At 35.1% G+C, this 12,816-nt stretch overlaps 1 protein-coding gene across 1 annotated transcript in view; it reads left to right on the forward strand.

Moving 5' to 3' along the window:
- Positions 1–7,083: 7,083 nt before the first annotated feature.
- Smp_130250 (dual specificity kinase) overlaps positions 7,084–12,816 on the forward strand; it is a gene marked incomplete at its 3' end in the record, with an annotated part of 30,601 nt that continues 24,868 nt past the window's right edge. The window contains exon 1 of the mRNA XM_018798558.1: positions 7,084–8,097. Within this exon, the coding sequence (XP_018653488.1) occupies positions 7,783–8,097 (315 nt within the window). The 5' untranslated portion in view covers positions 7,084–7,782. The remainder of the gene's footprint in view (positions 8,098–12,816) is intronic.

A 12,816-nucleotide genomic window follows, 5' to 3' on the forward strand; every position in this document is an offset into this window, starting at 1 on the left:
TCCATAAGGAGCACTCTTGGGAATAGAGATAAACTAGGCTTCATGATGAATAATTGAACTGTGTATCTTCAATACTGACATTTCTAAATCAAAGTTGTATGATTAAATTCAATCCAGCTATCTATTCCTTTGTTCTTCATGAAAACAATCAAAGTCAAAATTACTAAAGATCTCCGCAGATAAGATTTTCTTTAAAAAAATAAGAATAATTTCAGCTGAATAGCTATTTTTACAATATGGAAGTAATAAATAGGTTTTGATATGATTTCTTACCAGTACTTATCAACTAACCAGATCAAAATCAATTTGGCACCACTGAGAATCCAGTTTGTAGATGACATTTTCGATGTTCTAACTACAAAGCCGTACCTGGGAATCATCGTTGATAAACAAGGAGGATCGGATGCAGATGTAAAGGAGAGGATTGGAAAAGCAAGGTGTGGTGGTCGATATTCGGTAATATCCCTAAGCTTCGTATATTGTTCGTCTTGATAACCGTTACTCGACAACGTCCTAACGATGTATAGATCAGAAGACGAATACGAAGGGTTGATCGCGTTTATTACTGAACCATACACAGTTATCCAATATTACAGGTACGTCAAGCAAGCATGAAAGAGCAGTGCCGTAGAGCCGAATGAATGAGTAAGCGTGTACAGTACGGTGTAGCGTAATGCAGAGCAGAGAGCAAGCAGGGCAAGTGGTAAACAGGATAAAAATGTACATATGTATATAAGTGGAAAAGCATGAATCATCGGATCAAATAAGCGATTAATAATAATGCTAGCGGAATGAATATATGCGTAGGCAGTAAGTAATGTTCAAGCGTATATAATAAAAGTACAATGGTATAGCTAGTTATTATTGTATGAATGACTGTCCATTAAATAAGTTAACAAAAGGGCTTAGCTGAATTAGATGTAAACAAACTCAATTGTATCTGAGTTGCTATAATGGATCGCATTTCTACAATTGAAGAACATATGGAACTCAAAACAACTCTTAACTAATCTTCAATACAAACGTCAATACAGACCTACTCTACGGATCTGAAACGTGGAGAAATACTACAACAATCGTCAAGATGGTACAAGTATTTATAAACAGTTGTCTATGCAAAATACTCAACATTCACTGGCCAGATACTATCAGCAACAGCGTTTTATGGGAGAGGACAAACCAGCTTCCAAGTGAAGAGGAAATTATGAAAACACGTTGAAAGTCGATAGGACATACATTAAGGAAATCATCAAACTGCATCACGAGGCAATCCCTAACTTGGACTGCTGAAGGGAAGCAGAAAAGAGAAAGGCCAAAGAACACATAATGCAGGAAAATCGAAGCAGATATGAAAAGGATGAATGGTAACTGGAAAGAACTGGAAATGATTACCCAGGACAGAGTTGGATTGAGGATGCTCGTAGGCGGCCTATGCTCCTCGATGAGGGGTAACAGGCGTAAGTAAGTAAGCAACTACAAAGCGATATGTTCTATAAAGTAGGACAATGTTAAGAAGAAGCAAGGATGCTACTCAGTAATTCATTTCAATCTGTTGATCTTGTAAATTGTATTCATGTATGTAGTCATTAATTAATTTATACCAACTACCCCCTAGTTAGATACATTCAAATTCCATTACTGATCGGATAAATAAATCAGATATAATTCAGTATAGTTTTGGTATAGTCTTTGAATCATTAGCAAACTCATCGATTGACCAATGGTTAAATAACTGTAGTGAATTAATTTTTATGGCGGGAATAAATCCGCATCTTCAGTCTAGTCGTCTTACTTACATCGAGTTGTATCAGACTTTGTTCACTAATACAAGAGCAAGTCATCAGTTGTGTTCGTGGTATACAACAAGTAATCAGTCAGTCGACAATCATTTTGAATTATTATCCATTACAACATTATGTCACAAATTTCATGAAATAAAATATAGATATAATCACTGGCATATGACAAGATTCTCTTTGAACCTAGCACACAACAATAACATCATGTACTATCCCATTGCCCTTTGGCAGATCAAGCAATCCGAAAGTCATGAGAACACCATCAAGGCATACGACAGGCTAGGTACCCCTTTATAATGAGATGTTAAGAACCATAATCTCAATGTTAGTTTTATATTACTGACTTCGAAAACCAATCAATTTTCAAAAATTCATTGAATCCAAAAGTTCGTATCCACTTATCTATCTATCTGTAAGGATGGCTCGTTAGCAAACTCAAGGAAGCCAAAAACTATAAATACATGAGAGTTTTGGACTATATTGGGACACTGTATTGGGAATAACATTCCTGCTTACTAGTCTTCTGTGATCTCTTTTGCGATGTTGCGGGCTCGATCTTTCGAGTAGTCTAGTAGTATGCAGCATAGCAAGAATCCAAAGCTCTAGATATAACACTATCTATCTATCTATCTATCTATCCATATATCTATCTATCTTTCTATCTATCTACCGAGCCACACGTACGTGTATCCACAAATCTATCTATCTATCAACTCATCTATCTATCTATCCGCACATCTATCTATCTATCTATCTACCTATCTACCTATCTATCCTTCTATCTATCCACATATCTATCTATCTATCTATCTACCTATCTATCTATCTATCTATCTACCCATCTACCTATCTATCCTTCTATCTATCCACATATCTATCTATCTATCTATCTATCTATCTACCTATCTATCCCTCTATCTTTCTATCTTTCTATCTATCTATCTATCTAACTATCTATCTAACTATCTATCCTTCTATCTATCTATCTATCTATCTATCTATCTATCCTTCTATCTATCCACATTCTATCTATCTATCTATCTATCTATCTATCTATCTATCTATCTATCCATCCTTCTATCTATCTATTTAGAGAGCGAGCAAGAGAGACTCTATCACTCTAATTATTAACTTTTTATGACAATATTGATTCAATCAAGATGAAAGTTCATTTAACTTATTGATTTCAATTAGTTACAGTGAATAATGAAATTTGTTCTTTTCTAATTATAAGAAAAAACTATTCTCATTAGTAATTACACTGAATGATATTACCTTTTTTTTCTGAGTAAAATAATCACTTCTTTTTTTTGTTCTTCTTCGATTTTACTCAATTTGTAGTACGTTGCTATGCCAAAAATAAAAGTTTAGTAAAGTATAAACGATTAATAATAATCATAATAATGATAGATATTAAGGCAGAGATGGATAGTGGCTAGCAGTGGAATTCAGGACGCGTTAGCGTTTGAAGCGAAGGTACTGGGTTCGAGTCCCAGAGTGGACATCAACTCTGAGATTCAGGTACATCCAGCTGATAAGTCCCAAATAGGACGAAACGCGCGTCAAACTAGGTTCCACTGCTAGTCACTATCCATCTCTGCTTACCATGCTTGTGAATTAAGGCTATATCGAGGCAATACACACAGTATGCACATATGCCAATTAGAGACTGACTTGTTGCAATCCTAACATATCGATGGGAAGATTCAAACAAACAATACTAAGTTGAATTTAATGATATATATTGTTGTTATTATGGTTACCAAGATTAGTATAGATGAGTTAGTTACAACGTAGGACTAGGCACATTTATGCATCGGTCCAAGTTGCCATACCTCATTAGTACAACAAGATGAACACCGGATTCATAGAAGTAGTTAATTTAGTGGAGGCAATATATAAAAGATAGGTTGTATATAAAGATATTGTATAGGAAGGAAGAACGTTATGAAGTAATTTTAATCTTAAGGTTTAAGGGAAGATAAAGAGTGATGGATTCTGAGCCATGTCACTTAGAGTCTACAACCATTGGTTACGATATTCGCTCAGACCCCAACCAGGTAGTCTACATCTGCCAACATGGCTCAGACTAGAAGTTAGTGAACTTTCTGTGTCCACTAATCCGGTTAAAGCGCCGGACATTCGCTTTTCGTCTTCTCAATTTCGTAAACAACACCCGTGGTGCGAGAAGGTAGTGAGTAGGACTTCCCTGACAGAGGCTATATAGGTGTGATCATGTGAGAGCATTTCGAGAGGGAGAGGTGACTCTCCACACTCTCGGACGTACCAGAGCATTTGGGGGCTAAGTTTCTAATGAATTGACTTTTAAAATAATAAATAATTAATCGGGTTCAAACAGTGAATATAAGAATTAGAATGTGAATATCTATACCCTTTCATAATTCTACTTACAATTATTAACAGTTAGAAATCATGTATATATCATTAGACTATACATGATTAAATGAGATTAAAACAATAACAACAACAGCTGGAACAAACAAATACTACTTTTATATATACTACTTATAAAACTACTATTCAATACTACACTTGTTACTATTTATATGTTTCGATAATGTATTGAGAAGACGAAGATTATCAGAACTATGTGATGAGATATTAGTGCAATACATTTCGAACAATCTGATGACACATAATATACATGTTAGGAACATTTATATATAAAAAAATAAAAGGTCAACTAGACTGGAAGTGGGGGTAGACAGGAGACAAGGATAATAATGATAGAATAATGTGAAAACAATTTTGACACCTAATCACTCTGGATAATAAGCCAATAATATTACCAGGGTAGGTTTAAAGAGAGAACAAACTGTTTTTGAATACACAAAGAAGGTTTGAATTCTCGTATGGCTAAGGCTTCAATAAACACTTAGTATACACCCTTTTACACTTTTACACAACACAACAAAAGCCGAGTTTAGATCAATCTTATGACCTGTTTCGATTATATGTTTAGCAATAGAGGATGATGGATGTTTATCCTCTACTCTTATTGGGTCATTCGACTGTATTTGTTTTTGCAACCATTTTGGTACATGTTTACCCACCCTAATTTTCAGATCACGATTGCTTCTCCCTATGTATGTGTGACCACACACACATTTAAATTGGTAAACGCTGTGGGATGTGACACAATCGTTTTCACGTTGTCTTCAGGTTGTTGAATGAAGCATGGACCTCGTTCTTTCCCTGATTATGACTTTCGCAGCACAATACGTTTTGTTGATAACAGATTTAAACCTTTGTTTCAATAAAAGGCTATTTGAATCACCTCTAAATGGTAAGGTGATGTAGACAGGCTTTTTCTCTACCAAGGCTACAGCAGGTCTCGCTGTGCCCTGAACTTTCCATCTATTGATAAATTTAGGTGGATAACCATTCCCGATTAATGTCTTGGTTAACAACTTAACATCGTCATCAATAGCGTCATTTGTGCAAGTATGACAAAGCCTGTTAAAAAGGCACTTTACCAAAACACGTTTATATTGTACAGGGCAATAACTATAGTAACTAAGACCCATCCATGTCGGTTTTCGAAAAATGGATCGTTTTATTGAGCCATCTTGTCGTCTGTTTAGAAGTACATCTAAGAAGGGAAGCTGGTCGTTCGAACGACAGTTTGTTCTCTCTTTAAACCTACCCTGGTCATATTAGTTTATTATCCAGAGTGATTAGGTGTCAAAATTGTTTTCACATTATTCTATCATTATTATCCTTGTCTCCTGTCTACCCCCACTTCCAATCTAGTTGACCTTTTATTTTTATATACATAAATGTTCTTAACAAGTATATTATGTGTGATCAGATTGTTCGAAATGTACTTACTTTACTTACTTACGCCTGTTACTCCCAATGGAGCATAGGCCGCCGACCGGCTTTCTCCAACCCACTCTGTCCTGGGCTTCCTTTTCTAGTTCTAACCAGTTTTTGTTCATTCTTCTCATGTCTGTCTCTATTTCTCGGCGTAATGTGTTCTTTGGTCTTCCTCTTCTCCTTTGACCTTCAGGATTCCATGTGAGGGCTTGTCTTGTGACGCAATTAGCTGATTTCGTCAATGTGTGCCCAATCCACTTCCAGCGCTTCTTCCTGATTTCTTCCTCCTCTGGAATCTGGTTTGTTGTCTCCCACAGTAACTTGTTGCTGATAGTGTCTTGCCATCTGATCCGAAGTATCTTGCGTAGACAGCTGTTAACAAATACTTGTATCTTCTGGATAATGGCTTTCGTAGTTCTCCACGTCTCCGCCCCATACACTAGAACTGTCTGGACATTTGTATTGAAAATTCTAACCTTGGTGTTGGTTGACAATTGTTTTGAGCTCCAGATGTTTTTAAGTTGTAGGTATGCTGCTATTGCTTTGCCGATCCTCGCCCTCACATCTGCATCTGATCCACCGTGTTCATCAATGATACTGCCCAGATATGTAAAGGTTTCCACATCTTCCAAAGCTTCTCCGTCAAGTGTAATTTGATTGGTGCATATTGTATTGTATCGGAGAGTGTTGCTTTTCTCTTTGTTTATATTGAGACCTACTGCTGCTGAGGCTGCTGCTACACTGGTCGTTTTCTCCTGCATTTGTTGTTGCGTTTGTGATAGAAGAGCCAGATCATCCGCGAAGTCTAAATCGTCAAGCTGCATCCTGCCTGTCCACTGTATCCCGTGATTTCCTCCAGATGTTGACGTCTTCATGATCCAGTCGATGACCAGGAGAAAGAGAAAGGGTGAGAGTAAGCAACCTTGTCTAACACCGGTCTTTACCTCGAATGAATCGGTGTTCGAAATGTATTGCACTAATATCTCATCACATAGTTCTGATAATCTTCGACTTCTTATGTTACACTGTCGAAATTTATCAATGGGACTAATTGCTTTAAATTTCTTAAAAGAAGACTCCTTGCATTTACTATGTATATGTGTTTTTTATTTGACTAATGATTGAATAAATGAACACCTATTATGTATAGTTTCACATGATTTGAATTTTTAAAAAATGGAGATTTTTCTTTTTTTAGAAAACCTGGATTATTACATTTCGAGAAAGAGAGAGAGAGAGAGTTTGTAACCCATGAGAGAATGTATGTATGTATGTATGTATGTATGTATGCATGTATAGCTATTCGAATACACAGTTAGATACAGAGATAGATAGATAGATACATGTGAGCATTTTGGTATTCTTTCATACTTCGTACTTCATTTCTTTACATATTTAATCCTTCATATCTTTCATTTATTTTATTCTTTCTAAAAAAATCTAGGCATTACATTCACAAGATACTTTATCATTGAATAAATATACTTTACCAACATATAGACCAGAGAATACATTGATAAAATATAACACCTTGGAGAATAGTACAAGTAATAGTAATAGTAGTCTTCATCAACAAAATCGTCATCCAATTCATCAACGAACTCAAAGACAATCTTTATTATTTCAAAAATCTGATCTAAATACATCGAAATCCCAATTACTTAATACTACTACTAATCATACTACTACTGTTAACAATCAGAATCCATTCATAACTCGAATAGATCAAAATGAATTGATTATTGACAAATCAAAAATAATAAACGTCAGTTCATCTTCGACTTCGACGACTACTGCTACGACTACTACAACTTCAACTATTCCTACAAATACTCCACTTGACAACCTATCAGATCATTATATATCAACAACAAAAACTATATCCAAGCTAGTTCCACCATTAATAGGACTTAATGACATTAATGTCAATGATTCACAACCTATACAACAGGATATCTATATAAGTAATAGTAGTAATCATGATAATGATAATGATGATGGGGATGGGGATGGGGATGATTTAAGTAATCCATGTTATAGTCAACGTGATCAATCTATAAGCAATGATATATCATCAATCAATATTAATCATAATCATAATAGGCGTTGGCAACAATCCAATAGTTGGTTACCAAAAGTTGCTATGAATTCAAATCGTACAAAATATGATGAAATTTTATCAACCAGTTGGAATTTATTAACTATGAAAAATTGGAAATCAGATCAAGAATTAAAACATAAAATGGGTTTAATGAATAATCATAGTAACCATACACATAAGATTGGAGGGGGTTTTTGGTTTCGTGAAAAAGCAATTCATCATACAAAATCATTAATCACTGGTAGACGTAAAATAGAACAATCAAATGGTCATTTACAACAATCCAAAGGAATAACATTTAGTTCTATAGTGAATCACTGTCCATTAATTAATCAATATTTATCATCAAATAAAGTGGTAAGTTCATAATGATTCATATTATTAGAAGGGGATGGTTTTATGAAGAACTTAAAAGCACTATTCAGCAGTGAGCATCTATGATCTCGCCTCGTGAGATTCGAATTCAGGACCTACCAGTTTGAAGGGTCCGATAATAGGACGAAACGGCGGTTCAGTGCTTCCAGGTTTTTCCATGGTGGTCTAGCTTCAATTGACTCATGATTTCAACTATGAAAATAATGATTGAATTAGTTGATGTTTGTATGCATATATATTTGTGAACTGATTTAGTCACCAGATTATAATCAAGTTGGTACTTGTAACTAAGGTCCTATAAGTTTTTCATTGAATGATTACCTATTACAAACATGAAGTGATCTTCCAATGTGGCAAGTTCAACTATAATCAGTTTGTAATCAAAGACGGATTGAAATTTGGAGAATTATGGAATCCATCGTCCAGAAGATTTAAGTGCTTATTAACAGTTGTCTATGCAAAATACTTTGGATTCGTTGACCAGACGCTATCAGCAACAACCTACTGTGGGAGAGATGTTGAGGACGTTAGATCTCCAGAACTCACTTGGAACTTGAATTTTGTGTTTTCGCGCCAAGAAACTCTTAGTTAACTTACAGCTTACTTTTCCCAGTCGGAATTTCTTGACTGCCATTAATTGACGGATTTTTTTAGTACGCTATTTTGTGGCTCTGTCATGAGTGCTTCTATCATTGTATAAGTAATCTGAATTAGTGTATTTGATGACGTCGTAATTTGTGAGTACTTGTAGAATACATTCTCTACGCCTCACCAAGACTGCTTGATCTAGTTAACAGGGTCGGGAATAATGTATTAGAATTAGCCTATCGTGTCACTGTGTCTTTGACCTTCGTTCCGTTTACTGAGTAAGGTGAACTGGTAATAGCATTCAAGCATATCAAGAGACCAAACCACATTCCATTGGAGAAAGAAATCAGGAAAAAGCGCTGGAATAGGATAACGCACACATTGAGGAAATCACCCAACTGCGTCACAAGGCAAGCACTCCCTTGGAATTCTCATGGTCAGGGGAGAAAAGAAAGAACAAAGAACACATTATGCCGAGAAATGAATACGGACATGATAAGAATGAAGAAGAATTGGATAGAACTGGAAAGGAACGCCCAGTACATGGTTTGTTGGAGAATCCTGGTCGGTGGCTTATTCTCCGTTGGGGGTAACAGGCGTAATTATGTGGGTAAGTAATCAAACACGGAGTCGAGAAAGTTCATTGTTGAAGAGTGCCCAACCAGGAAAAAGTAGTTATTCAGTATTTCATAGTTTTTTATTGGTACCTCAACTGAGATCTGTCTGTGAAGAACATAATCTAAAAATTAAGTCGATTTTCATAAAACACCACTGTCAGAATGTGTTTCTTCAAAGGAATATTCAATAGGATGAATATCCATGAAGTAGAAAGACTAAATATTAAGGATTTAGCTGCAGCATACAGAATGGAAGAGAAATTTCAAGATGTAAAGGATGATGATACTTGGATACATCTACCCCCTTTCGACTGATTTTTAGCCATGTCATCTGACATCTCTAACCGTTTACTTCAATTCTAAGTAAACATTCTTTAGTTACCTCTATGATTCAGACAGACAGTCAACGACTAACATCATGTTTTGATTGTATCTATCCTAACTTTCATCCAATCTAGCCCTACATTAGTAAATAATGTACTTCGATTTGACTGGTAATGAAATATAAGAATGGTCGCTCATAATTCGTGGATCGGTTGAAGTTAGACATTAACACCGTTGGATGCCGTCTCAGTGGTCTATCGGTTAAGGGCTCTGGCTCGAGACTGGTAGGTCCTGGGTTGGAATCTCGCGAGTCTGGATCATGGATGCGCACTGCTGAGGAGTCCCATAATAGGACGAAACGGCCGTCCAGTACTTCCAGGTTTTCGATGGTTGTTTAACTTCAATTGACTTATGATTTCAACTTTGAAAAATACTGAAATCTCCACAAATCCCCTTCTAAATATAAGAAAGTTATATCTCAACAAGTTCAGTCAATAAAAGTTGATATCGTTGATCTATAGTCAGAATCAAATTTAAACGAACCATGAAATTGAAAATCTTCAATAAAGTTCACTTCAATGATTAAATGATCAAACAAACAATACTAAGTGAATTTCAACTTCACCCCATTGCACAAGCAAGTGGCTATTAGGACTCAGAAGCTGAGTGAATGACTTGATGGCGTCTGAAGCGGAAGGTACTTGGGTTCGAGTCCCAGAGTGAACATCAACTCTGTGATGTAGGTACATCCAGCTGACGAGTCTCAAATAGGACGAAACGCGCGTTCTGGATTCTAGTGCACGTCACCACCCATCTTTGCTTATAATGCTTGTGAATTAAGACTATGTCGAAGCAATACGCACAGTATGCACATATGCAATAAGAGACAGACTGACCAATTACAGACGTCAACACCAATAGAAAGATTGAAACAAACAATATCAAAGGAATTCAATAATAATCTATATTGATCTAGGACGCGCGTTTCGTCCTATTTGGGACTTGTCAGCTGGATGTAACTGCATCTCAGAGTTGATGTTCACTCTGGGACTCTAGACAATACGCACAGTATGCACATATGCCAATAAGAGATTGATCAATTTCAGTCTTAAACATCAATTGGAAGATTCAAACAAACAATACCAAGTGAATTTAACAAATCTTTTTGTTTGAATTCATGTTTTTCAAATACTATACTTATGAGCTTCTTGATGGAATGATATCTGACAAGAGGAAAAAAATGATATTGAATGATTAACTTCAATTAGATTGTTCAGTTATATAATATACCCTTATTGGCCAGGGTAATTTTGTATTGGTTTTCCAGGAGAACCAGACACCATCCAGACTTTCACGTGAAAATCTTAAAAGTACAGCTCAATACCGTTGATAGGATAGCCATACACTAACCTCTGGTTTAACCTGAGCAGTATAGCTCGATCCTGTCTCGCGGAAGAACCAGACATCATATAGGACTCAGGGCTACAATCTGATTGTATTATTTAGACATTGATGAACCGATCTAGAATCGTAATAATGTACTTATCAACTTCTCCTGATTGTCTAACTAAATAATAATTAAAAACATAAGTTTACCTTTGAAAGTTATCTTTGTACAATTAATTATTGATAGTTGAGATCATGAATCAATTGATATCAGACTACCATTTAAAACCTGGAATCACTCGGCGGTCACTTCGTCTTATTATGAGACTCCTCATTAGTGCATATCTACGAACTCGCATCAAAGGGACTCGAACCCAGGACCTTTTGGTCTCACACGCGAACTCTTAACCTACAACGGTGTTATTATCTAACTTCAATCGATCCATGATCTTGCATAACCATTATTATTATCATTATTATTACAAATCTATTATTTCTAATAATAACAATCGAACCTTAGTCATGACCCCTTATAATCATAGCTGTGTTGTTGCTGTTACTGTTTTTTTTGGGGTTTTTTTTCAAGTTACACTGTCAATTCGAATCGGTACCAACGGAACAAACTGAACTTTTTAGTTTACCTGAAGCGAAATCTAAATTTTCCATTGACAATTCACTTTCAAGTTCCAATCGGATTTCTTCAACATACAATACTACTACTACTAATACTAATACTACTACTACTAGTACTACTGCTAGTACTACTACTACTAGTAGTCAGAATAAGGTTAAAAGTACCAAATCCATCATACAATCTAATACTGATCTTACTGATCACTTCAATAAAACAAATAAATCTAAACGTAATCCAATGACAGATATCAATGATACTCTATTAACATCATCATTATCATCATCATCCTTGCCTATACAAAATTATAATAGAACCAAATGCCCAGATACTAAACACCATTCAAATGATGTTCATCATTTAATGAAAATGAATAAAGTTCCCACAATAACCATAAATGATTCAACAAATTTGAATCAACAATCAAAGGATAATCTTTCTTTAAAAATCAATAATAACAGTAATCATAATGAATATACACCGTCGTTATCCTCATCACGACGTCAACATAGTCAACAATTTAATCATCTTAGTGATTATGATAATGGAATATCATTAAAAGATCATTCAAATCGTGAATTAATTATACAATTAAACAAAAATCATAATACTACTGATAATACTACTAATAATACTACTTATAATAATAATACTACTAATAATAGTAATAGTAATAATAATGGTGAATTAAGTACTAATGATGTAATCAAAAATCAATTTAAAGAAAAATCAATAATTATTGAATCGAAAAAATTATCAAATCAATATTATGAAACAAAACAGTTATCAAGTCATATTTCAAAAGATGATAAGGAAATAATCAAATTAAATGATAAAATGAATATACCAATGACACCACATAGTAAGTAATGAATATAGATTGATTATTATTATTATTGATTTTATTTGGGAATGGTTTACTTGGATCTTCTCTGTGTGTATTGCCTCGATATTGCTTTAATTCTCAAGCATGATAAGCAAAGATGGATAGTAACTAACAGTGGAATCCAGGAAGCACGTTTTGTCCTATTCAGGACTCGTCAGCTGGATGTACCTGCATCCCAGACATATTGATGTTCACTCTGGGACTCGAGGCGATGTGCACAAGAATGGATCAAAAGGGGTTTTGTGGAGATTCCAGTATATTCATAAATG

This window comes from Schistosoma mansoni, chromosome 7, assembly GCF_000237925.1.
Source record: "Schistosoma mansoni strain Puerto Rico chromosome 7, complete genome".
Classification (NCBI taxonomy): Eukaryota; Metazoa; Platyhelminthes; class Trematoda; order Strigeidida; family Schistosomatidae; genus Schistosoma; species Schistosoma mansoni.